General features: G+C 43.8%; 1 protein-coding gene across 1 annotated transcript in view; it reads left to right on the forward strand.

Annotated features, from left to right (window-relative positions):
• Positions 1-27,235, forward strand: part of GRIN2B (glutamate ionotropic receptor NMDA type subunit 2B) — a 207,041-nt gene that overhangs the window by 72,303 nt on the left and 107,503 nt on the right. Inside the window, exon 4 of the mRNA XM_074901403.1 lies at positions 16,435-17,033. Within this exon, the coding sequence (XP_074757504.1) occupies positions 16,435-17,033 (599 nt within the window). The remainder of the gene's footprint in view (positions 1-16,434; positions 17,034-27,235) is intronic.

The raw sequence follows: 27,235 nt of genomic DNA on the forward strand, positions 1-27,235 counted from the left end.
GTAAATGGCATCTTGAATGGCAATAATGGCATGTTGAATCAGAACCTAGTAATTTACCTCTTTGCCTCTTTCTGCTGCTCAGTACAATGATTTCTTGTAGTAATATAGTCCCCAGCTTGGATATATATTGTATGAAGATTTTTTAATTTTTTTTTTTAAACTGGCTGTATTCATGTGACACTCGCTGTAAATGTGCTTGTGTCCTGCAATGGGTAGTGCTTGTCTGAATGGCAGACCCGATTGTCTCATTGCCATTAGTTATCCATTTCTAACCTGTCCCCCTCGCTCTCTCCTCCCACATCAGAAATGAGATGAAGTGTAGTGTGACTAATCTGAAAATTTCTAAACCACAGAATTGTAAATGTTTCTAAATGTCTGGCTCTGGTTTATGGTTGTAGGAGTGTGAGGGATCATGTTCATGAGGACATTTGTGCACACTTGGGAGTAGCATGATCGACACAGAGTGGAAGAGGGAACAAGCAGGAAGAACTGAACAGTCTTGAGGACTACAGTATAGAAAAAGGGTGAAATGTACTGGTGTGAGATCCAGGGATGTGCAGATAGGTCTACAGTGCCTGGTTTGGAGCCAGGTGATAGAACCCACACTAGATCTGAAGGATTTTAGCTGGTCTGTGTGACTTTGCACTGTCTGCTGGCCTGTATGAAAGATTCTTTGTTACTCCTACTAATTGATCCTAAAACAATGGGATTATCAGTTAGAAACAAATGAAAAAGAAAAAAAGTGGGAGTATTATTTACTGATGTGATGACTGAGCCTTCGATATGAGACATCAGCATAAAAGGCAATTATGTTCCTAGGTGCCAGGCGGGATATTCCCTGCCAAGGCAGGGAAGTATCGGTGTCATTGTAAAAGGCTCTGCCGTAAATTCCTCTGTGTACAATTCTGTGTATAATTCCAGTTATCCCAATTAAAGCAAAGTGGAGTCGGACAAGAATCTGGTTGGTAGAGAGGGGGTTTATAAGAGGAGACTAAGACAGTGTGTCTTATCTGATCTGGCAAAATGCAAGCTGAGATAATATAAAGGGCTGCCCTCCATTAAAAAGAGAGAGGGGAAAATACCCTGGCAGTAGGAGAGCTTGTCAAGGTAAAGAGCAACTAGGTATTAACTGTCCAGGAGCAAGCTTCAGCAGAAAGTCATTGGTACAGCGAGGTTCTGCTCCAGCTTTCAAACTGCACAGGGAAAGCAAGAAACCTACCTAACTGTCTGGGAGACCAGGGCTGGGACATCCCTTCCAGACTGTTGTTCCTTAATTACATCAAACCCCATGTAGGCACTCTGTTCTTCAGAATTAAAAGGACCTTAATTCAGTTTAGTTCAATTTTCTTCTAAGGGTTGCTTTAATTTGAAAGAACTGTGTCCATTCAAGGCTAATGTGATTTAATGAATTCATGCTAAACTCACAACTTTAGTTAATTTGGATTAATTTTCCCAATTGTTCCTCAGCAGACAACCCTTAAGACATGTAGTAGAAATGTCCAAGAAATCATGAGCACTTCAGTCCTGCTTGTGATTCAGTTCTAAGCTGGCAAGTAGTTCTTCTGACTGCAGAAAGCCTGAAGAAATATCTGGCCATGTCTGACATACCTCTCACTGGAGAAGTGCTGAGAAGGGTGTGAGCTCCCAGACCTGGTGGCTTAGGCTCTCCTCTTGTGTTTCACCTCCCTACCACGGGGGCTGAGCAGAGCGACTGAACAGCCCAGGCTTATCCTTGTTTGGAAGGAGTATTAGTACTGTGCCATGGGAAGGTGGGCTGCGTGGGACAACCCGTCCCGAAACGTGGAGTTGGTTTTGGTTGCAAGTGGCATTTGGTTGTAGAACCAGGGGAGTGCTGGCTGCTAAGCTGTGTGCTAAGGAGCTACCTGCAAGTAGGAAAAAAAATGTTCTTTTAATTCTCTGCACTGCACTTGGTTGATTATCATTGCCAGCTTCCAGGAAAGAAAATGCATTTCTCTGTAATGCTGTTCTAAGAGGTTTACTGCTCTACTGTGATAGGTGGTGTTATTTCTGTTGCTGATATTAGTTGGCATATCCTTATTTGCCTGTTTCTGGATGGCACATCACAAGTGGGAAATCTGTGAGCCCTAATCTGCCAGGTTTTGAAAAGCATGTAAGGGGTCACTGCTGGTAGGCCCTGGCAGCAGCTGGGAGCAGCAGGAGGATTTAATGGTGCAGAGCACCGCCGCCACCGCAGCCATCAATGCGCGGGAAGGGACCGTGCTGCCACATCTCTGCATGTTGCCATGGAAACAAAGCTAGATCCTTAATCAGGATGCATGTGTATGTGGACCTGAACCCGCCGTCTGCTGTCCTTTTGGTCTCAACTCCTGCTGCCCCAGTCCCAGCACAGTCATGGCTGCCCCGTGCCCAGTGGATGGGAGGGGAGCCAATGCGGAGGGACCCTGTGGGACTGGGAGTGCAGGAGAAGGGTCCAAGGTGGGCCTAAGAGAAAAGGTTTTAAATGTTTCCTAGGCCTTGGAGAGCGGAGAACAACTTCTGATGAGGTGGTGGGGGCAAAGGGAGTCCGAGGAGCAGGTGTCAAGGGTAAGTCTCCCATGGCAGCTGTGGTGGGAACCACCCTGAGATATTGAGGTGCCCAGGTGCTGCAGAAAGGGATTGAGTCTCAGGGAGGTCATAGCTGCATGGCAGTTTGTAGACATTTAGATAGCATTCAGGAGGCTAGCTCCAGAGATGGTACAATAGTCTCATCATAAATTTAGCTCAGGGACTGTACTGAAACCACTCTTCAGCTTCAGGGATTCAAGCTAATACTTCTGCAAGGGGTGTTGTTCCTTGTGGTCTTACTAGGTTGTCCAGGTTAGCTCTGACATCTCTGACATGGGGCTGTGGCATTACACAATCCAGGCATGGTTTTGAGAGGCCTGGAGATGTGAGGAGGCTGTTGTTGGGAAGTTGATGCAATTATACAATGTTCTTTATAAAAGTTTATGCAGATACAGGTGAGCAAAGAGATCTCGTCTATCATACTCCCTCTGCATTGAGTACATCAGCTGAGAAGAAAAATTTACTAAATTAAAATCTTTTCACTTGTAATACATAGTCCATTCAATACCTGGAGGGAAGCACTTCAGAGAGAGCCTAGATCTATAGCAAAAGCTCTTGGTACTTCAAGAGGAAATAATCTCCCTTCCAAGTCCATAAAAACTGCAAGATGCTGTTAAACTCTGAGAAAGTAATTTGGTGCAAGCTGTGGGATGGAAGGTGTTGCCTACTTAGAGTCCTGAAAAATCCCCTACCAAGATTCACCAGGAATGGGATCAGTTTATGTCTACTGTCCACATCCCAGCAGGAGGGATTGTGACCATCCCACTTTAAAGTCTTCCTGCTGCTTCCATCTGAAATGCTGTTCATCTTTAGTTTAGACTGTAAACCACTGGGCAGTATTGCTGTGCACTGTTAAAATGTTGCCGTCAGTGTGCCCAGAGGACTGAGGGCTTCCTTCATCAAAGTCCGAGACACACAATTGACCTTGTGTAAGGAAGTAAACTGCCCTGTTTAGAGGAGCCCTGAGAAGGGTTGAGTCCAAGGCCGGGAGGGCTTGTATGATTAATCTCTGTGGAAACAGACATGCTGGTGCTTATGAAGTGAAGTGAAAATCTTCTGGGGACCCAACAACTTGCTTGTTGCATAGCAATGAAATACAGGAATTATCAACGGGCTGTGCAAAGTCCTCCACAGCAGACAGCTGTAGGGGAACTCATGGCCCTCAGAAAGCTCTCTGTAAAAAAGAGGATTTAGGATTCTCAGCTCTTTATGTATGGGTGGAATATGTACAGTTTAAAACACGCAAATATGTAAAAATATTGCATACTTTTCCTTTCTTGGATATGCTAGAGCTACATTATAAAGAGAGATTCCATGGGAAGGAAGGCCAGTGAAGGGTATCTGTAAAGGACGTGTTTTCCCACCGATTAATAAAGAGGTTCTGCCCATAGCCTACTGCTGAATGCACAAGGAGCCTGATCACATTCTCACTTCCACCCAGAGAGTATCGTGTGACTTTGAAGTTAGTGGGATTAGCCTGATGAGTGAAAGGAGAAAGAGATCTATCATCAGTCCTTAGAAATTACTGGGTAATGTAGCAAGAGCAGTTGGACACCAAATGAGCTGTAGAGCACTGGGTTGATATCTCCTATGCAGTGTGCTCCTATTCATCAAGCATTCCCAGTCTGCATGCCTTGAAGAGCACTGATGCCAAGATGATGAACGTACATAGTTCTTAAACTCTGTTTCTTCTACTCTTAGCATAGAGGAGAGCATCCTCTGAGATAAAGACTGCACAGTGACTGCTGCAGGCTCCTACGCAGTGCAGATGGATGCGTGGTGTAGGAATGTACACATCCTGCATCCATTGAGATAATGAAAAGTTCGAGCTTTTTGCACTAGCCACTAGACTTGAAGGAAAGTTTTTTTAGCTCAGTACTTCTCAGGAGGCAGATATTTAGAGGTTTTGCATGGAAAGGAGAAAAGGCACTTCTTCCTACTAGCAAAAAAAGTATCCTAAAGCTAGATGACCAGAGCAATGACTTTGTCTCAGCTTTCAGAACTGCTTAGAAAGACAGTTTTGGTGGTGTTTTTTTTATTTTATTTTTATTTTTTTATTTTTTTAAATCCAGATCATCTTAGTATTTATTAATTAGATGACTACTTGCCTTCATGAAAGATGAGTCCTGAAGGAGTGTACTTTGTCATGAAGAATAAAGTCTGTTAAAGCCATGTCTCCAATGCTTTTACCCACAATTTGAAGGCATGCAACTCTCTTCCTCTGGGCTGTGGCTAGGGCTGTGTAGTGAAGCAGCCCGTGTAATCCTTGGCTTCTCTCTGAGAGCACTAACCAGAGGCTTAATGAGCTCTGAACGCATGTGTTGTGATGTAGACACTAATCTTCAGTAAGGCTGGACTGCACCATCACCTCATTTCATAGGGTTCATTAGCAGTATCTAATCCACCTCAGGTACTGCCAGCCTGAGTTGGAGTGGACCTGGCATATTGTAGATGAGGCAATTTGGCCTGTCTTGAGCCATCCTGCATGTGTGTGGATGTGTGATTATATATATAAAAGCATCACAGCCAATGGCTGTTCCCTTGCAGGAGCTGCAGTCCTGGACAGGGCTTTTTCTTTCCCCTCTCATATTCTTATTTGTTAATCTTTGTCACAGGCTCTGGCCAGGCAGTGTTCAGACTGAATAGCTTGTTTCTCCCTGGCTTGCTGTAGCTCCTGCTGATGCTTCCATCTACTTCCTGCTCCCCTGTTGTGCTGGAGCGTGTGGCTAAGAAAGAGGACAGACAATGGGAGATGCAGGAAAACAAGATGCACCGGCTTTGCCTTTGAGTCAGTCAAAGAGCTATTTCTATACCTTACATGCCTCACCCTGGCTTTTATTCTCTCAGATGCTTTTGTTACTCTTATTATTAACGGCCAGCAGAGGCAAATTCTTTTGCTGCTTCGTCAATCCCTTTCTCTGCTGTGACGATCCTTGACAGAAATCTCAATGCCTCCTGTGCATGTGTGATCTTGTAAAAGATATGGCAGTTCAGTCCCAACCTTGGGTTTTGTTTAAAAAAGTACAAAGCCTAATACAGACAGAAAAATTTGAATTCAAGTACAAAAAGAGCATCTTATTTGTTATGCTGCTGCTTTTAAGTTTTGTCAAGGGCATATTAAATATATAGATGGCACCTTCTATTAATGTACAGGTAAGTATAGATAAAACAGTGAATTCAATTATGTGTTCTCCAACACAAAGTTAAGCTGACTAGAAATGGGCTCATTGATTTTCATTGCTCAAGCAAAAGGAAATACAGAACTGAAACTCATAGCACCCTTATTGCAAAGTCAGATGGACAGATTCCCTCTCCCAAATCCTCTGCATGAAACCCTGAGGAGTGTAAAATGTTCATGTGCTTAGATCATGGAGATAGATATAATGGTCCTTACAGCACCAATCACTGTAACAACCATGAATGTGAATTGCTTCTGGGACTGTGGGGAGATTGCAAGCTCTAGCTCTGCAAGTTTCCTATGGTCCAGTCTTTTACCAAGAACAACTTTCAATTCATTGGAGTTCTGAAATGGCTTTTCCTTGAATAGAAGTTTGACACAATTTCTGCCTCAGTCTCAGCAGCAAGGGGTATGGCAAATGGTTGTTAATCATCAGGGCAAAGAAAAGGGACTAAAGAGCTGTGATCCCAATACAAAATAATAGGAGGCAATAATTCAGCAGGTATGGATTTGGCAGAACATTCTGTAGATATTTGGATGGGCATGTGTGCGTGCAAGGGACGTCATAGATCTGTGAGTGGTTTTGTCTGTGAAGCTGTAGAAAACTTCCTATTGAGTTTCTGAGACTTAATAGATGTGAGCTCAAGAAGAACATTTGAAAAGGGAGCTTCTTTCTAATATCTGTGTAAATAACTCCATGTGCTTTATTGGTCTCAAAGTCTCCACAGTGGGGAAGAGGAGAATCAATAATCATTTAAAACTTTGTGAATCAATTAGATGAGCAAGACAGGCATGACAGCAGCTTCCTGGCAGAGATACTGCTTACTGGTTCATTAGGAAGCAGAGCTGGGTAGGGAGAAGGTAGGTGCTGCCATGCCTTCATCCATCCTGGAGCACAAGGGGTATCTAGCTATGGCTAAAGTCATCTCTGATGGGGTCAGGCTTTCACAAACAAGGCTGCATATTGAAATCCTTATTGCTTTTTCTAGCCAAGGACTCTTGTAACACAGTGATACAGTCATTTTCCAAAGCAGCGGCTGAATCCAGAGTCCAGGTCCAATGGTTCAGGAATCCACCTCTGGTTCTTCCCTTAGGCTTAGAGAGTCCCCAGCTAGATCTGAAACAAGGAGTGTCACCACGACAGTGCAGGCCAGGATTTGAACTAGTTAACTTTCCTGATATGGCAGCTCCACTGGACCTGATCTGGAGTTCCCACACAGTCCTAATGCACGGATGTCTTAGGGCCAGCTCACAATTTCTGTTCTTTCCATTGCCTGGTGCACACATACACATTATGTGTTAATGAGGCAGATGCTTGCCAGTAGCGTGTCCAAACAGAAGTGGACTGTTTCCAGTGGACTAGACAGAAGTACTGTTTCTTCATTTTATGCCCAGGCTCTTTTATACTATTGTGGCAGCATAAGGAAGGTGATAAAATCCCTCTTAAAATGCATCATGCAGAGTTGCCTTCTCACGTGGTGCACAGTGAGGGTTTGACATTGCTCCTGTCCCAGCCCATGCTGTAAAACACAGGTTGGAGTGAGCTGGGGTGAGTCAGGTTTGGGAGAACTCAGGGGAGGGAGAGGGTACATTCTGAGAAAGCAGCACCTCCTTTCCAAAGTGATAGGATCTGATTTGGAGGGCGCAGTGAAGGGTAGGGTGGATCCTCACAATCTCAGAAAGCTGTGCGTATGAAATGGCTGAATGCTTACTCCCCAGTCTCAGGAGGAGAAAAGGTGAGATCACTTTTTTCTGAACTTTGGGGCCACTTCACAGCAGGAAGTGAGTGACCTGGGCTAATCGAATAAACCTGGCTGTATTTGTGGGATGGAATCCCCAGGTAAGAGCAGTGTGTTAATGCAAGGAAGCAAAGACAACAGCACATATGCTCCACACCTTCCTCTCACACCACAGATCAAAACAGCGCCAAGAAGCACTGAGGCAGTCAGGAACCAGCCCTGGAGAAGGAGGCCAGGTGGGCAGGATGAGGGGAAATCTTGATTTGACTCCTGTCTGCCCCTAATTTCCTGGCACAAGGGTCCATCAGCCCACCACCTCTTCCTGAGCATCTCTGCAGTCCCAGCAGGCTGCCGGTGGATTAGTCCCTCTTTTTGGTGAGGGTAGCAACGCCCACCCCCAGCCTTTGAAGCCCTGACACTGGCATAATGGGCTGCAGGGGGTGACGGGCTGCAGGGCACGATGTGGGGCCCTCCCCACTGGCTGCCAGCACCGGCTGCAAGGAGCTTACTGCCACTGCTACATTATGTGTGCGTGGTTGCCAGGGAAACTCTGCTGCTGAATCAGGACCAAAGCAGTGGGTGCTGGACCTTTTTTTATTTTTTTTCCTTTTTTTTTCCTTTTTTCCTCAGAGCATCAATGTGCTACCCTCTTGGAGAAGAGGTAGCCATGTATGGGGCAGTGGGAAATCTGGAGTCTCTGTAATCTAGTCAGATCTCAGCTCTTGGTTTTGTCCCCTTGCTAGAGAGCTCTTCCATTTTAAGTGTTGCGGTTTTCTTAGGTTTGGTGGTTGGTTTTTTTTTTTTTAATTTTATTTTGAGTAAGAGCATTGCCTTACAGCCTTTTACTGCTCCTTGCCTTAAGGAAAGTCAAGGGCACATCTACACAGGCTTTCCCTTCAGCTGCTCGCTCACTTGCATTCTGAGGCAAGCCTGCTCTGATTCAAAGGGTATGTAAGCTGTATCAGTGTGTTGAAAATGATCTGAACTGGTTAATAAGGTCAGTCTCTAAGAAAAGATTAAGTCCTGGCACAATATTACCTTAAGTTGACTACTTTTCTTCAGCTGTGGCCTGGCCAGCTGAGAGTATGGGCACAGCCAACTTCATTCTGTCCATAAAGGCTGAGTAGATCTTGGCATTATCAGGACTGCAGGTGCCATGTGTAAAGGTGCAGAGCAACTAACAGCCTTTCCCGCAGAAGGTTAATGCTTAAATAAGCAATGCAGAATTTGTGAGAAAGGGTGTATCACTACTTCATGAGACAGAAGGGGAATGGAGGCCCTCACAGACATACTCCGACCTTCCACAACTGGGCCACAGTGAGAGGGGATCTTCAGCTCCTGAGAGGCTCAGAGGGTATTGGATGCAATGCTGAACTTCCAGGGCTTATCTAAATAGAGTCTGTGAACATTTGGATGTTCAGCTCGTAATAAGGTTTGCTCATAATAAGAGACCAAAGGCATACTTGATGAAATGGAAGAGCAGTTAATTTAGAAATGATAAAAAGAAATAGTATTTCACCCTGGATAGTTGATTTGATAAATTTATTCCATGACATCTTGCCAAATACTGTGACTGGTCTTTTTTAAGAGTGCTGGATGGTTTTATGGCTGCTATTGATTAATATGGCTATACCAGTGACATCCCGTTCAGCTTACAGTCAAAATTCAGTCCTTAGTCTGGAGGGTAAGACAGCCAGAAAAGAAGCCCCAGGCAAAAACCATGATGTAATTGGATGGATGAGTAATGGAGCAGTCTGACTTTCCTCTAACTGTTTTGGGCTGGCAGTGTCAGGGTATTAAACCATCCTAGTGAATTTGTCTGAACTGGGACAGGAGAATTAGGCCTGGGATGTCCAGATTGCCAGCATGGTATAGCATGGCACCGGGTGGGTGGAATCTACCCAGAGTGACCAGTGGTTTGATCCATCTATGTAAGCTTGTCAAACAAGGAAACACACACATACAGAGGTGAAAATGGAAATGCAAAAAGCCTGGTGTGAAAACTGTTTATCCTGGCAGCTTGCTAACTGCCATTTCCCCTCTGTGGAAAATCTGGCATCCATATGTGATGCTCTGAGAAGCTGGTATGGCATACCATCATATACTAGCCTGCTTTGACCAATGAATGTGTATAAAATTCACAAATGGTGCATCCTCTCCTTAGCCAAACAACTTTTGTGTTTTTTCTCTGAATCATATATATCAGACAATGGCCCTGGTGTGTTTCACTCTTTCATCTTTTTTATTAACTGCATGTGGTATGGAGTGAAACAATTTCAAGATCAACATTACAGATTCTAGTGTATCTTGTGTTTCCTCTGTGCAAAATGCTTAGAATGAATTATTTCCATAGATCCTTAAGTGGAAAGTGGAAATCACTTAGCTGTTTTGAGTCATCTTTAATCAGAGACCTTTTTATTGCAGCTCTCAGAAACTCCTTGGTGCTGGAGCACTTACACAGTTGTCCCTGGGCTAGGGCTCTGCAGCAGATGTGTTTCCACTGCTACAGAGAGATTAATGTCTAAACCATGACTGGGATCTGTGTATATGATGATACTTATGTGTATAGTTAATGTCATTATACATGTGAATCTTGGTACATTTGTTACCGTTTACCAGGGTAACAAAATTGAGCTACACTAGCAACTCTAGATTTCTTATCACAATTCTTCTCAGGAGTCACCAGGGATCATAGCTTCCAGAGAAGACCTAAAGAGTCAACAACCATTCTCCTAATTGCCACAGACCTTCTTCCTTGGCCACCTATATGCCCTGCCTAGCAGGGACCAGAAGGAAGGCAACACGGGCTCTTACAGCCCTCCACTAATTTATCATGGTATATTCTGCTTGCCTGCCTGCCTTTCCACCAGTGGAGACACTGAACTGTGTCTTTCCCTTTTACTCATCCACCAATTTTTGTAATTGCTTCTCTGTAACCATCATCTATGAGCTATGCATTTTTCTGTCATATAAGGCCAGTGTGTTCAATAGTGATTATGAGAACAAGAGAAGGAACTGATAAATGATAGAGTTATGTAAACCATGTTTCTGGATCTAATGAATTTGAACTTCCCACTGATGGCACATTCCCAGGGCAGCTCTAAGGATTTTCACCAAGAACGATCCACTGATCAGTGAATCAGAACACTGGGAAAGGATTGCAGGAGGTCATTTGCTCCATATGCTGTGCAAGCCAAAATCAGTAATAACCCAGGGAATCTGTTCCACTAAAGAAATAAAAGTTTTGAAATCCTACTATCAACTAGGCACAGAGTCATTGAGAAATGACACAGTTCAACGTGCTCCAACCTTACTTTGAGAAGGTTTTGCTGTGAATATGTGTATTTGTAGAAATGTGAACATGTATGTGTGTGAGAGATGCAGAGATGCTGTTCTAGATGCCAAACCAACCATGGGGACAATGTGCTAGGGCTGTAGTGTCACCACATTCTCACAGTCCTTGCTACAAGCACTCAGGGAAAGGACTCACACAGGATGATGCAGCATGTAATATTAAAACCAGAGTTTATTGTATTGAGTTGTTGAAAACTAAATAAAAAAATTAAATGTGGGGAGAAAAACCAAACAAGCAGAAGCTCCTGACTGCAGGCTAGCCTGAGGCAGTGAGGCATTTGTGGTAAGAATAAATAGGAGTAAATGAACACTTAAGCAACAAAGATCCTGATTTCCTGTCAGATCTGTTATAATAAACATGATTCAGAAATATAGAAAATTTAATTATAAGACTTTGAACTGTTGCGGCACTTTCCATCATGAACAATAGAACTCCCAGTGAATAAGGTCCCATCAGGACTGTGACAAATAGGTACACAGTGGTGTCTCAATTTTGAAGAAAAGAAATACATAGGTAGGGAAATTAAGGTCTATGTTTTCCCAGAAGTTATTTGGTGCTTGCTCGCTCCTTTTTGCCTCCACAAAATGTGTGGTAGGCAGGGCCAAAGTCTAAACAAGATGCAACTCTGTGTGATTTGCCTGTAGGTCGTAGGAGAATTTTGCAAATCAAGACTGTACTGAAGTCACACGACCAGCTTTTCTTATAAATCAGGAAAATAGGAAGAGGGCTTTGGAAAGTGACAGTATTCCAAGTTGTTAGGATTTTATAGGATCCCCTTTGCAAACCAGAAAGGAAGGGAAGGCCAGGACCCAGTTCTTAAGTTATGGCTGCAGAGGAAGCTTAATGCCACAGCAAATGGGGTTAGAAATACTGATGTTCCCAAACGCCTAATAAAAAGGGGCTACTCCTGGAGCAGCACAAATTGTATTTCTCCTGCACACATGCGGAGATAGCAGCCTAGGACATTTTGCAAAAACATGGCTGATTTCTCCAAATCCACGAAGCAAACACATGCTCTTGACACTCCTCACTCAAATTCCGTGTGCATATTTTGACACACCTGGCCTTTATGGGGTCTGGCACTTGGACTGGAGCTAAAGGAACTTGCCGCTAGTAGCAAAAAGCTGTTCAGGGCCCAGCAACAGGAGGATTGTGCACAGAACCAGATTGCATTCAGATAGGTTGCACAGAGGAAATGTAGCATGATGATTTCTCACTCCCCAAGCCAGTAGTTATGTTACAGCTTGGTGGAAAGCTCTCTGGTTCTTCAAGATGACTGGCCCACTGCAACCATTTTGGGGGATCCTGTGTTCTGTTGCTTTAGGGATGTTCTCGAGTCTGCCCCATGCCGAGTAACAGTTTTGCTCTGGATAGTAAGATGATGTTTATAAGGCAGTAATTGCTTTTGCTTGCCTGGGGAATCCAGGGAGGCTGTTAGGAAGGAACTTGTGAGAAAAATACTCCAGGGACCTCTTGTGCCACATCTAAGGTAAACGGTTTGTTAAATAGCAGTGATCAGTTTCAACTGGTGCAGCTGCAGGAGGGCTCCTTGGGGAGTCACATGCAGCCTTGCCAAGGGCCTGCATCCTGGGGGGAGTGAGGGGAGGGCAGACCTGGCCTTCCTGCAATATCTGCATGGGCCTGCCCTTGAGGGACAGAAGGCACTGGGCAATTTAGAATTGGTGGTAATAACACTTCACTTGGTCACTCTCTAAACCTTGTGCCACCTCCACAAACCCTCTTTCATCCACCCAGGATCTCACCAGCCACCAGTCTCCAAGAGGAGACTTCATGGTGAAGTGTTTTTGTACCTTCACCATGTGCAATCCAGCCTCCTTATCTTAGGGGTTAAACGGTGCAGGAGGGGGAGGCAATACTTCTCCCAGCAGCGGTAAACTCAGAGCAGATTTTCTGTGGGAAGCCATCTGTCAGCTGGGGAGTGGTGCTGTGTCAATTGATCGGCTCCACCTCCAGCTCAGCTCTGCAAACTATAGATCCCTGACCTCGCAGGGTTACAGTGGGGGAGTACTAGGATCTGTGGAGGCATTGAGATCCTGTAAGGGAGCCTCTACTCTTTCAGACTGGGTGAGTGACATCCTGCAGCACCTTGCTGTCTCTTGCAGCAGTTAGTTATGGGGAGCCTGGGCTTGCAAGTGAAAGGGCTGAAGGAGAAAGACAAAGCTTTTCCTTGTAGCCAGGGGATTGTGTTGTGCATGGATGATGTGCAATCTAAGGGACTTCTACTCTGAACTCAACCTATCCCAAACTTACATCTGTCTCCCAGTGGTAATGTTGAACCGTATTTTGGCTGTTCCAAGGTGAAAAATTAAGAGGGACAGTATGAAATTTCTGCAGGAGAAAAATATTCTGTAAAACCTTTAATATCCTTTTTGGTTTTAGACTGTAAACAAGCAATAGTGATTCTGTGGGGTATGTATGTGTAAAACTAGTAAATCCCCCTTAGATTTACCTCTAATGTAAAAGTTTTAACTGTAACACCACAGTGGGGTCAAATTTCTGCTCTGATAGCCCTGTGGTTCTCTGCCAGTTCAGTTCCTTCTCTTTCTCCCCAACTTACCATCAGGTGTGTTCAAAAATAAGGAGAGGAAGGAAACTGTGGCTCTCAGCTATTTTTCTTAGTTTGCTTTTTGTCCACCAAAAGGCACTGACTGAGATTCTTGTCCAGCTCTATCAGCAATTCTCCTCATTTATTATGAGAGGGACACTTTCTTCTATGCTGTTGTCTGTCCTTTCTCCCTCACCCCTCTCTTTTCTGAGTGCTGAGTTAGTTAGGGACTGAAGAACATTTGGCTAACCCAAGTATTGGGGTAATCGAGTGCCAAGAGACATCTTGGCAAGCCAAAAGCTGGACTGGATTGCACCTCCATAATGCTTTCGTTTTGAATAGAAGTTGCCTGTTCTTGCAGCTTCTATAATAAAAGTGCAAGCAGCTGCTCAAGAACAATTATTACATGCACAGCCAAGTGGTCTGTGCTGTTTGATTTAAGGAGGGGTGCTTACATTTCTTGGTGGAGAGGAATTGTTTAGCTGGGTTGTGATGAAGCTATCCATTTGGTGTATTGATTTTTGATGTTCTGATATGGCCTGGTTAGTGAGGAGCCCTGAATTTTCTTCTGGAGTCTTGCGGGCTGAATTTCCTTCAACAGTTGGGTTGTGCACTCATGTGAAACAAACTTTCAGAAGGCTCTTTAAGCTGGAGCATCTGACCCTGTTTAAAGTCACAGGGCGGGCAGTAACTCATGCACCTTACTATCACGCCTAGTAACTCCTGTGTGTGTGTGCATGTGCAGCCTTGAAATACTAGTGGATTTACCAACTCCCATTCCCTATTTGTCACTGAGGAAAGCATCAGTATTTTTTCAGTCAAGGCTTCAAGATGCTGTGTGTCAAATATTCCTATAATTCAAAGGCCAGGTCCTTCAGATCTTACACTCTTAGCTAGAAACTGTGGAAATTTGCAGTCAATTCAGAGATTCTTATACATAAGTATAGAAAAACTTTTGTTGAATTTAATAAAATAGATGCTAGTCAACAGTGTAGTCATCTTGCCTTTTCATGTTACAGTAAGGCTGAGTCTTCATGCTCTAGCATTCAGTTTGGTACAAGTGACTTTCAAAGGCACAGTGCAATGAAGGGTATTGGAGATGCTTGTTCAGGCTTTCTTCAAACTCTGGCAGATGCTGTGACAATAGTGTAATCTTTTGTTTGGCTTTCCTGATTTTCTCCATAAAAAGTATCTTTTTATTGGAAGAGTAAGTTATTTTCTTGAACACAGTTCTGGGAGAAGGGGGTGAATTCCAGTGATAGAAAGTACAAGCTGTTTGCCACAGATTGAGAGGCTCCTGTGCTGCTCCTGTTTTTTTGACTTGTCTTGAATTTGTTGCTGCTTTCTTTTTTGTGTGTGTGTACATTTATTTTTCCAGTGAGCAAAGAGCAGCCTTAAGAGTGCTTTCAGAAGTGGGTGGTGAGCTGTGTGGAGGAAGTGAACAGTTTAATCGCCAAACCTCATAGGAGAGGCATGGAGATCTGGGAGCAAGGACTCTTTCCTATGGGATGTGACCCCTAGGGAGTTCAGAAAAGAGAAACAAACAGCTTAAGGCTAGGTGCAGGATCAGAGCTTTTTTCTGGAGTTGCTGATCTACGACATATTTTGCCAACAGAGAAAATGTCTATAGGTAGTCAAAACCAAAACTAAAGAAGGGATGGATGGATGGATGGATGGATGGATGGAAGCATGATTAACTGGCAACCCTTCTGAAAAAGCTTTACTTGCCAGGCTGTGAGAGAGTGAATTTGGTAGAGAGCTGTTCTAAATATGAGTATCTTGAGGTAATGTCTTGAGGCATTTCTACAATGAGTTTTCCCAGGTCTAAAACTCCTGACTACCTCCTTTTGGATCTCTGGTTCAGCTCTTCTATCTTACTGACAGAAGGTGGGGCTGCTATCTTATTCCTAAAAGTGATGATGGGATTTGGAGAACTTTCTTATTGTAATGGGAATCTCTGCAGACAGATACAATTTGGTTTTTTTGTTTGTAATCTGGTCTTACTCTACAGAAGTCATTGGGAGTTTGCAGTTGATTTTAAAAGATAGAAGATCAGTCTGTAAAAGAGCATATTGGGAAATGCTTTTCCCATTCCTTTCCATCATGAATTGGGCAAAAGCAGGGGTTTGGATTTTACTGAACCTGTCACAGATTGAAAGCCTGATGTCTCATGAAATCCTAGGACAAAAAAGGCTTGCATTGTGCCATTGGAGAGCTGAGATTTGTACAGAACTCTGCTGGAGTTTTGGAGGTTATAAAATGGTACAAGTTCTGATTCTTGCAAAGGTGAACTTGGTATGGTAGAGGGACATGAAAGCAATACCAAGAGAAATATTGAGCTGACATTTCTCTAAAACATGGTATAAACAAAACCCATAATAGTTTAGAATGTTATTTTTACATTTTGTTATGTTTTATGATGTTCTGAGACTGAGCCTTCACAGTTGTAGCACTCTGTGCTGCTGCTTGCTTTGAGAGGAGCTTGCAGTTGAGGGTCTCAGAGCTATTTGTGTCCAACAGTTTTGCCTACTCTAGTTGTACTTCAGTCTGGATACTCAAACTAAATTGACTGTCCCAAACTAAATCAAAATCAAAGCTGCTGTGTATTCTGTTTATACTACATATAAGGTTATGATAATCCCTGGATTATTCTGCAGCTATAGAATATTTTGTACGTATTCTCCTTTTTCTGGCCTCACTTGTGTACCACTTGTTCACTGTCTGTTAGAATCATGCTTAACAATTGTAACCTTTAAATAATTTCAGCAACCTGCCTTTAAAATTAAAGTAAGGACAGCTGGTCATAAAAAGGCTTTTACTTCCTTCCCACTTCCTTAAGTTTTACATTTTAAAAAGTTAAAAATCCTTAAACTCTGGCCAAGACATGAAGTGTAAGATTCTGGCTGCCTGCCTTTCCCTCCATGCTCAATGGGTTGACGAGGAATGCTGTTTATTTCTTTTGACCTATTCTTGTTTTCTCTCTCTTCCTCTCTTTGACATCCTATTCCAGGATGAGTCATCCATGTTCTTCCAGTTTGGCCCATCAATAGAACAGCAAGCCTCTGTCATGCTCAACATCATGGAAGAATACGACTGGTACATCTTCTCCATTGTCACGACTTACTTCCCTGGTTACCAGGACTTTGTGAACAAGATCCGCAGTACCATCGAGCACAGCTTTGTGGGTTGGGAACTGGAGGAGGTCCTCCTGTTGGACATGTCCCTGGACGATGGGGACTCAAAGATCCAGAACCAGCTCAAGAAGCTCCAAAGCCCTGTTATTCTCCTCTACTGCACAAAGGAAGAGGCCACCTACATTTTTGAGGTGGCCAATTCTGTGGGTCTGACAGGCTATGGTTACACGTGGATCGTGCCCAGCCTGGTGGCAGGGGATACAGACACAGTGCCATCCGAGTTCCCCACTGGGCTCATCTCTGTCTCATACGATGAATGGGACTATGGTCTTCCTGCCAGAGTGAGGGATGGAATAGCCATAATCACCACGGCTGCTTCTGATATGCTGTCTGAGCACAGCTTCATCCCTGAGCCCAAGAGCAGCTGTTACAACACCCAGGAGAAAAGGATTTACCAGTCCAACATGCTCAACAGGTAAGGGAAGGGGCTGGGCTAGCCTTACAAAAGAAGAGTCACAGAGGACCTCTGAGACCAATAATTCTGCTAGGGCATGTGATGCTTTGGGACAGTGGGTGATGTTGGCCAGAACCTGGGCAAGGGGAGGTGTGCTGATGGTGGGACCCATCTTGCTGCGCGTCATGACTGCTAGTACTGTCACCTCCAGTACAACACAGGGGGCAAGCTAGCATGAGGAAAAGGAACAACAAAGGCATAGTACAAAAATTTGCATGTGCCCCTCAATGCACAAAATTTTGCTTTTATAACAGTGGTGAACTTCTTGGAGTGTCTTTGCATGAATGGATCTGTAACTCTCAGGTGGGTTCTTGCTGCAAGCAGTGGGGATTTTTTCTGCTGAAATCTAGAAGGCTCCAGGTTCTGTTGCAGGCACAAGCAGCATTGTAAACAGGTGTCCTTTATAGGTGATGGTTGTTTAACCCACGTGGACTAGTTTCATGGCACCTGTTGTTTGAGAACTATGTGTCCTGCTGTCCATTAGCCCTGAATTACAGGAGAAAAGGAAGTGCAGAGACATCTGGGGAACAAGAGCTGCAAAAAGAGTTGAGTCAACAGCTCTGCTCAGTTCCTGCTTTATACTGGAAGCCTTTAAAGCCCTTGGGTGTCTTAAGGGAAGCAGTTCACCTCAAAGAGGACTTGTGCTATCACCCTGCTCATTGGCATCTTGTTGGCCATTGTCTGCTGAGTGGTGTTGGTCCCATTTTCTCTTGTGCATATTTCACAGAGAGCCTAGGCACCTCCATCCAAATGACAAATTTTTCTAGATGGAAAAGGGCATTTAAAATTAGGGAAAAATATTTTGAATCAACATCTTCTTTCAATCCAGATTCAGATTTTCTGAAGAAACAGTGCCAGGATGCCTGTTTAAGGTCATAGAAGAAGCCTGTGTTGGAACATCTAGAACAGCACTCTGGTTACTAGATCATAGAATCATAGAATGATTTGAGTTGGAAGGGACCTTGAAGATTATATAGTTCCAACCCTTCCTGTGAGTCCCAGCTGGAGTTTTAGTGTGTCACTAAGCAACCTGGATAATTAGGCATGAGAAGAGCTAGGGGAGGTGGTATCTGCAATTAGCCAGATGCCCCCTGACTGGCTCAGCTGTCATTCTCCAATGTTTTACATATAAAATCCTTGGGCAGGTTGGTCCCTTTGTGTTAGGACAAGGGGAATCCAGGCAGTAGCCATCAGGATTGGTGGCCACATGGAGCTCAGCATCTTTGTTCATTTGTCATGATGAATCATGGAACAGTGTAAATGTGAGGGATTGTTTTGCATGCTGTGAGCCCTCACTGTCAACTGTGCTAGGCAGATAGAGGGACTGGTGGGCAAGAAAGCAGATTTTGCTTTGCTTGAAGGTTGGGGACTGAAAGAAAAGTCTATTATTTGGCCCATTATATTATTCATAATGCTATTTGTTATTTGGCTCTGTGACCCACTGGCATATTACCAGGTCTTATTGCCTTTACTTCCTTTTCCCCATACTGGCTTTTTGCTGTCTGCAAGCCTTGGAACCACCAAAGGTGTTCAATACTTTTTATCATTTTCCTTCCCAGCTAGGCTTAGGGGTAAAGGATGTTTTCTGCTGTTTTGAGTCATCCCTGGAATGATTAAGCAGGGAAAATACATTTAATAAATATTTAGTTACCAGAAGTAGCACCAAGGCAGGCTGTTGTTCTACCTTTGCAAATAAACAGGGATTTGGGGAGGGAATTTTATTGTGTCTTTTTAGCAGTTATCTAGAAAACAAAAAGTTGTCCCCTGCTATGTGATGCGGTGTTCTGCAGAGGCCTTCTGCTAATTAGTTCTGTTGACACTGATTTAGTCTCTGCCTAACATCATACCCATATAGCTACACTGCTTCAACGACCCAACATAATCTCTCTGCGTAGCACTTCTTTGTATTGTATAGAAGTCACCAGCTCAGAGACTCTTGAGTCTCTAGATATGACAATACTGTTGTGCAGTGCAGATATGCCCTGAAGCCTGGGTAAACCACACGAAAACAGTTCTTGTCGCTTTTGAAGATACTAGCTTTCTTCTTACCTTCATGGCCCAAATCATGGTGTTCCTTCTCTCTTGACTGCTTTGGGTACAGCATTCACAGGAATGAGTGTAGATACATGTAGATATACTCAGTTTGGGTACCAACATCAATCTTGCTGAGAAGCAGAGTCAGTTACTCCATGCCAAGCTTCGTTCTGCAACTGCCTAAATTGCTGCTGGCACTTGAGCTAGCTCAGAAATAATTACACTGTGTTGCAGTTGCTTCTGTGACCACAGTGCAAATACTCGCTTTGCCTCACACAGTGCTGGCCTGTGCTCTGCCGCTCTGGGATTCTGACACTCCCAAATGTTTCCACCTTGTCTGTACTTCTGAGCAAGGTAGTTAAAAAGTATGACTTCAGTGAGTTAGGTTCTTGGTTTTCTGTTTAAGTGAAATTAGTTTTGGGCACCTTTTGATTTATAAAAGCTAGTGGTGTCCGAAGTAAGCCATTGCTTTTACAAATCCCAAAGTTTAATAGGAATGTGATAGCTTCAATCTCAGCCGCACAGCCTGGAGTCTGTGCAGGAGGAAAGGTAGAGGAGAGGAAGCAGTGGAAAGAAGCAGACATGAAGATATGAGTTCACCTCACTGAACCAAAACCCACAGAGATTAATGGCTGTAATCTGTGATCATACCTTCAAGTCCTGTTGAACTCACTGGAATTTACTATGTGCTAAGCTTTAAACCTCTCCTGATATACTTTGTCATTCTGAGGTCTTTAAATCTCTCCTGAAATGCTTTGTCTATCTGGCATATTACAGATTCTTCAGACCTGTCTGCTTCATACCTTCCCCAGCCCTTTCCACCTACTAAGATCCCACAGCACTTATGCATTGTGCACAGCAGGCAGCAGCAATACTTGCATGTCTGGGACATGGTCTGGCTCTCTTTGGACTGGACTGAAGGTTCTGGAAAACTAATTTTAGTCCTGCCCTGGACCTGGCAATACTATATTCAGCCATCTGCAATTTACAGTTCCCCCTCTGCATGCCTACACAGAATAGAGAAATGTGTGTACGTGGGCTTGCTGTCTGGGGAGAATGCAAAGTGTATGTGACCTCAGATAATACATCACCATGTAGCTGGTGTTTCAGAAACTCTTGAAACTAATCCAAAGTGGTCCAATTTGCTTCAAATCCATAGCTGGGAGGCAGTGTGATAAAGGAATTTTCCCATTTTATTCTTCGGAGAGTGACACATCCAACTAAAAAAATGTGTAATTTAGTTCAGCTGGGGCACATTATACACTAAGACTGTGAATTAGTCATTTCCCAAGATCTGACTTTGAACTCTGACCATTTCTTACTTTTTCTTTCCGAAAGTATGGTAGTTCCGAATGCAGCTAAAATCAAATGGTCTTGCTCAAATTGGTCTCAGCTGGTGGTTGATCTGGGTGTATAATGGAGTAAGGAGGAAACGAATGTTTCTCATATTTAGAAAGAAAGCTCAGTTTCTCCATGCTTTCCCACTCCTTATGTTGTCGCTTTTGTTTGTTTTTGCAAGTGCTTTTGCAAACAAAGTTTTGTTTGAAATATGGCTACAAGCACAGAAAGAAACAAGATGAACTGTTACCTAAATGCCATTTCTTGCCAATGTAGGTGTTTGGTCTGCATCTTCTCATATTAATAATGGTCTTACAGCAACTGTTTCTTGCCTGTCTTGAAGCTGGTTCTCCTTTGTGTTAGGCTGGAACTACAGAAGTATGATCACAACCATTGAACATTGCAGATTTTGTCCTAGAAATGAGCCCACTGGTGAGATAACTCCATTAACTAGTAGGAAGATAATACTTTAAGAAAAGTTTCGTTCTATAAGAATTGTTAGTTTTCTTTTTGAAGATTCTTGAGGAAGTTTTCCTCTAGTGAGAGATTTATCTCAGTTTATGCTGATGATAGGCTTAGGTGATCATTTGGAGTCCAAATATCGAAATACTGTTTTTCAGTTCAATTACACCTTTTAATTCTTTCTATTGTTTGTAATAATTATCTGTAAATTTATTCCTTCCTTGTCCCCGAAATAAATCTGGTTGGAATATTCCAGTCTACCAAGTTTATAGTTATCTCAATGGCCAGTTTTCTCCTGGGCATCCAGCAAACCACTGTGCTCTCTGCTCCGTTCTACCAGATGAGAAGATTACAAAGGTAGGGAAGGAGTTTCTAACAGGGTTTTTCTCTGGAGAGGTGCTCAGATGTGAAGTTCTTCCCTCTTGGCCCTTCCAAGGAGAGTTGCTAACCTTCTAGGCATTCTGCAAAGCTCATCTATTCTCCCTTCACCATGGCTGCTGAGGATTGAGTGGGCAGAGGTGGATGTGTTTATAGGCAGCCTTCTGCTTATTTCATTATTTTAATTGATGGGACAGATTTCCTTGAGCTCAGGATTGGTGCTTCTCATTACATTTTAGAAATGGGAAGAAATAACTAAATGGCAGGATCATTCTTGGGAGTGGAATTCAGGGATGAGTCATGAATAAAGAATATGATATCTGACACATATCTGAGGAATAGAATAGAAACTCAGCCGTTTTGTAAGGATATTCACAGTTGGGCTATATAAGCGGTGTTTTTATTATAGCCTTCAATGAGACCTGGATTGTTCTACTGGTTGTCATGGCTGCTTGTGAATGCTGGGCCATAACTACTAGTTTGTTGTTGTAGGGTTACTAATGAGTTCTCCACTGATTGGCTTTAATAGTCTCTCATTTAACACCAGGCTGCACACACCAGATTTCATTTTAATAAAAAGTGCAGTGAAGCATTTGCTTTGGAATGAAAATATAAATGTGGAATTATACTGACTGTGCAAAGAAATACATTAAGAGGGGAACAAACATAGGTTCAGTTCTGCAGCTCAGATTCCTCAAATATGAAAATAGCTCACAAACTAGCTTGGTGCATTGTTTGGACATGATACTTCCATTTTGGGGGAAATGCTAACTTTCATCCAGAGCTTTCGATGCCAACCAGATAAGAAATGCAAAAGGTGAATGGCGGGAAACTATTTTCCCCGGCACTCCCAGGGCAAGCTCTGTTCTTAGATGGCCACATTCCCCTACTGGAAACTAGGAATTGCTGGGGCTTAGACAGCTGAACAGTGAGTCAGTGAGCAGAGAAAGTACTTGCAGTAGGATTGTATAAATATATTGCTTCCCTGGAGACTCAAGACCATGCTATCCTATACTCAAGGCTGTATGTAACCCTGGAAAGGTGCAGTGCCCCTTCAGAGTGTTCTGCCACCTTGATACCAGGGAGTAGCACCAAGCCCATAGCATCCTGGACCTGTTTTCCCCGGGTCAGTGCCACGGACAGTGCCCAGGCTACACCTTTCCTGTTTCCCAGGCCACTCCCAACCCATCCTCCTGCCCGCTCCTCTCCAGGAGAAGGTATAAATGGCATGTTCCCACAGATGCAGAAATTGCCCTTTTCAGAAACTTGGAGGGTGAGGGATCATATGTAATTTTTGACCTTTTGGAGCCTTTAAGCCGGTGTCTCGTTAGAAGCTCATTATGTTTGTGCTGGTTGGTGTGTCTGGCTGCCATCAGGCTGGTGCTAGCTGGCAACATGTGGCGTGAGCGCTGCTGACGGATTAAAGAACTCTGCTGCTGAAATCTGCTTGTTCCTGTCACTGCTTCAGCAGCAGGTGGAGGCCGGCCTGGCCTGCGCCTCCCGTTGCCGTCGAGGTCTCTGCCTCCCCATGTCCCTGTTGTACATCACATTGTGCTCTGCTGCTTGCCTACACCCATGCTTTTTTTGACTCCTCACCTTGCATCTCCTGTTGCATTTCATTTGTCCTGTGTTTGTCGCTTCCTGTTGTGGTTGTTCAGTGCAGGTGAAAGGCACCAGATTGGTAACCCCGGGGCTACGGGTTAGTCACACTGCCTGCCCAGGAGGTGAGCTGGGGAGGGGGGAACATTTATCCTTGTGGCATCACATCTTGGGGGCAGTGTTGGCTTCATCTCCTTTTTTTTCTTTCCCCTGAAGGGGGATGCTGAGGGCAGCTTTCTAACGTGCTCTTGACCCAAACCTCCCTCATACAGGTGGGCTGCTAAGGGCACCCGATGCAGAAGGGCACGGTCTGTGCCTGGCTGTCCTTGCTTTTCTCAGCCCTTAAGTAGTGCTGCTTGGGCAGTGGGAGGCACGGCTGTCTTACAGGGGAAGGTGTAACATGAAATCAGCTCAGCATGCAAGTAGGATACTGCAGACCCCTGGCTTCTCAAAGGGAGTATATGATGAGAGGACAGCAGGAATGTTCCTCAGCAGGCATCACAGGGTCCTGCATAGCAGGGCTTTGTCTGCAGAGGAGAGGAGGCACTTGTTCTGTGTGGACAGCTGGATTTTTCATCCTCTTTGCAATTAAAATAGGATGGGAGAGTTCAAGTGAAGTGATGAGTTTTTGGCAAGGGCTACCTTTTGATTAGAGGACAGACCCTTTCATAAAGGCCTCCAAAATCCACCAGCTGGGAATGAATTTTGGTATGCACCATCAGTTTCCAGATGGGAAAATGTCCATGTTCTGCTTCCAGCCCTCTGAGACATCTCCTGTTCCACAGCCAAGTCCAATTAGTGCTAATACCGTGGCAACTTCACTTGTTGGTGACAATATGCCTTAACTTGTGCATTCAGGCTCTCTCTGCTTTTCATGAATCAAAATCCTTCCTCTGCGGTGGAGCTGAAGGAAGCAATGCGAAACCGCAAACCCATCTCTGACTACAGTTTAGCATCAGCTACAGCGGCATCTTCCACCAGTCACAAAATGCAGTTGGGGTCCTGTGGGTTTTAAAGTGCCCAGGGAATTTGAAAACCTGCTTGTAGCAGATCAGTGAAGGGAAGGTGAGAAATAGCCTTTTTCCTTCAGGGATTGGCTTGTGGAGGCTGTGGATATTTTCTGACTTGCACACCTCCAGATCAATGGTTAACCATATGTGGTTTCATCACTAGAGTCTGTAAGGAACACGTGCATTTTTTTTTTTCTTCTTCTTTTTCTTTCTGATAGAAACGTATGTCTGTGGGGGTGGGGGTGGTGGGTGGGTTTTTTATGTGTTTTTTTGTTTTGTTTGTTTAGGTGTTGTTCCCCCCCCCCCCCCCCCCCCCCCGACTTAATGTTCTTACTATCCTTCAAATTTTTAAAAATAGGAACTGCCGCGTTGCTATGGCTCCCTGTGCAATTGTGGAGCAGCTTTTCTCATTTTCTATACTTTGATGCAATTTGGGTTCACGATGTGGCTTGACAAGACACCAGCCCAGCTCGCCGCCTAGTGGCTTCCTCCCGGGAGGCGGGGGGCCACTGCAGCGTTCACCGTTGACAGAAATTCATGAATAAAAGGGAAAAGAAAAAAAAAAAAAATCAGATACCTTTCTTGGCAGAGAGTCGAGGCATTAACCCTGGCGCCTCCGGGATGAGATCCTTTTGTTATGTTCTGCAGTCTTAATGCCATTCCTGTAGTTTAAATTTCGATGGGATATTCTTTTCCCCTTTCTGTCCTACACCCTTGTGTGATGGAGCTAAGCTCTATCAAACAGTTGATCTGTTCTCCTCCAGAGGCACCTACTGTTCAGTGGGCTTTGCCGCATATGCTTCATCTAAGGAATCATTGTGCACGTTTCAAGCTAAGCTCGTGGTTAAGTGCTTTGCTGAATCGACGCTTAGAGCACATCTGACTAGATGTTGCTGCTGAAATTCCTCTTGAAATTATTGCTTTAAGGGTGTAATTTTGGAAAAATGTGGATCTGCATATATGTGGGGCAGCTGAATACTTATGTCAAGGGAACCAAACCGAACAGTGGCTTTGAACATCTGTTACCTGTGCAGAATACAGACCTCCCTCTGCAGGTCACAGACCTCTCCACTGGCCTATTTTCAAGTAGCTGTAATTTTTAAAGTATGTTTTATTTCATGTTGCAAATTTTATTTTCATTCTCAGTCCAAAGGTGAACATTTTGGAAAAATCTGAGCAAAAAACTCTGTTCCTCCAATTTTGAGTTATGAGAGTATGAAATGAATGCATTTGTTCTACTTTCAAATAATTACCCAGCAGTTCTCTTGGTGTGGACAAATAAAGCTAGCTTCACTTCAAACTTACCAGTTTGCAGTGTTAGACAAGGGATTCCTCCTTTGTTAAGGTTAGAAAATTTGATTCTGAATATGAACATTTAAAGGTGGTGTATGTTACCTCAGTGTAATTTTTTTGCTATTGTACATTCAGTGTGCACTATATTTCTTGATGTATTTGAATGAAAGGTAGTCTAGAAATGTGTCATTTAAAATGCTTAAATGTGCATGAAATAGTAACAAAGAAAATAGAAATGGCAGAGACCTGTCGGCTTGTCCAGTCCACTACCTCCTCTATCATTTCTGATTCTCTCCTGATTTAAGTAATAAAAATGTCCCTACTCAAGCCTGCAAGCACCTTAATATAAAATGAATATTAAAATCTAACCATAGTGCCCTTGATGATCAACCAGACTGAGTGGTGCCAGCTGTCTTCCTACAAAGAAAGCTCTTTTCCACCCCTGTGGAGAGAATTCTGAGTTTGTTATATCACACTGAACAGGTCTCCACACCTGTCTTGATTGAGTAAAGATTGTAAGGTGATTAGAGCTCCCCTCTGCAGTAACGCACCATGAGAAATGCTTGAAAAACAGATTTTGTGAAGTTATGGTTGGTCTTTGTTAAGGATGTGGTGAGACAGCAGGTAATCGGATGAAGAGTTCACCCACTGATGGTGTGGCCAGGGTGGAAGAGAGTTCCCACACTGGTCTGAAAACCCATGAATCTCTGCGGCCTGACAGTGGTTAAAAATGCACAAATGCTGACTCGACACTGAATTTTTTTTCTGGGTTTTGAAGCTGTATTAAAACGAGATGGAAATGAGTTTTCAGTGTCTTGCCTGGTGTTCTTGCCTGTATTATTAGTGTCACAAATGAAATCATTTTTCAGCAAGATGGCTACCTCCAGTAGCAGTGTCAGCATCTTACATTTATTTATGACAGACTGTAGTATCTTTTATCTGCAATTCCAAAGCACTTTACAAAGTAGAAAGGGATGGCTTAATACACTGCTAAAATTCAGCCATCTCGGGGGTGAAATAGAGCAACTGTTTAAATGCATATAGTACGAAGCAGAGATGAATACCGCACCTCACTGGAGCTGCACGAGGAATTTGAGCTGGCAGAATGAAATTGCTAGAGGTGGATTTTCGCCAAGACATGGGGCTGCTTAATAAGCGCAAGAGATTAGCGGCAGTTCCACACATGCCTCTTGCGTGCCTGTGTGAAGCAGGCAGCCAGCAGTTCCAGAAGTGGTTTCAGGAAGGAGGTTGGCAGCTTTTCCAGAGTGCAGACTTCACCAGCAGATGATATCTGCTTTCAGAGACCTCCTTCATCACAAGACCGTGACATGTTTTGGGCAGATGTACCTTGATTCTACACTGAATATCTGCTTATTTCCTCTGCAAACTCAGCCCTGGGCAGAGGGAGGTGTCCAACAACGCTGCTGTGTACCTTCTGCAGGGTATAGACAAGTGATAACCAGAACTACATGGGGAGCAAAAGGGTCGACTGCAATGAAGCTCTGGGACAATGCAGCCACATAGGTAATAGATGCCAAAAATAAAAGATGGTTCCCCCCAAAAGGATTTTTTTCATCACTTTCTTCCCCTTTAAAATAATGCATCACTAGCAGATTAAGCCTTGTGAGTGACATGAGGTACCTCAGACACAGACTGCTGCAAGAAATGCTTTCCTCTTCTCAAAGATGTTGATACTGCCCTTCTGCATCTGAATGGTGACTTGTGGCATGGTAAGAGCTGGTACTTATGCCATGGCAAAATGCTCTCCAGAATCACCAAGGGACTGTGAAGACTTTGAGCTGCAAAGTACAGATGCTTACAGCCTCTGAATAAATCTGAACATTTTGCAACTGCTCTTCAGTATGCCTACTATGTATTCATGTCAAATAGCTGTTCTGGGGGTAGGGCGTGGGATGCTGGGCTTTCCAGCATTTGATTTGCCCAGATTCAGGAGGTGTAGCAGGACTGATCTTTCAGGGTTCTGCATGTTCTGCTGCCCTCATCTCAGTTTCCTTTTCCTTCTCTTTACTTGCAGGCATGTAGCTAAGA

Source organism: Athene noctua, chromosome 3, assembly GCF_965140245.1.
Source record: "Athene noctua chromosome 3, bAthNoc1.hap1.1, whole genome shotgun sequence".
NCBI classification, from domain to species: Eukaryota; Metazoa; Chordata; class Aves; order Strigiformes; family Strigidae; genus Athene; species Athene noctua.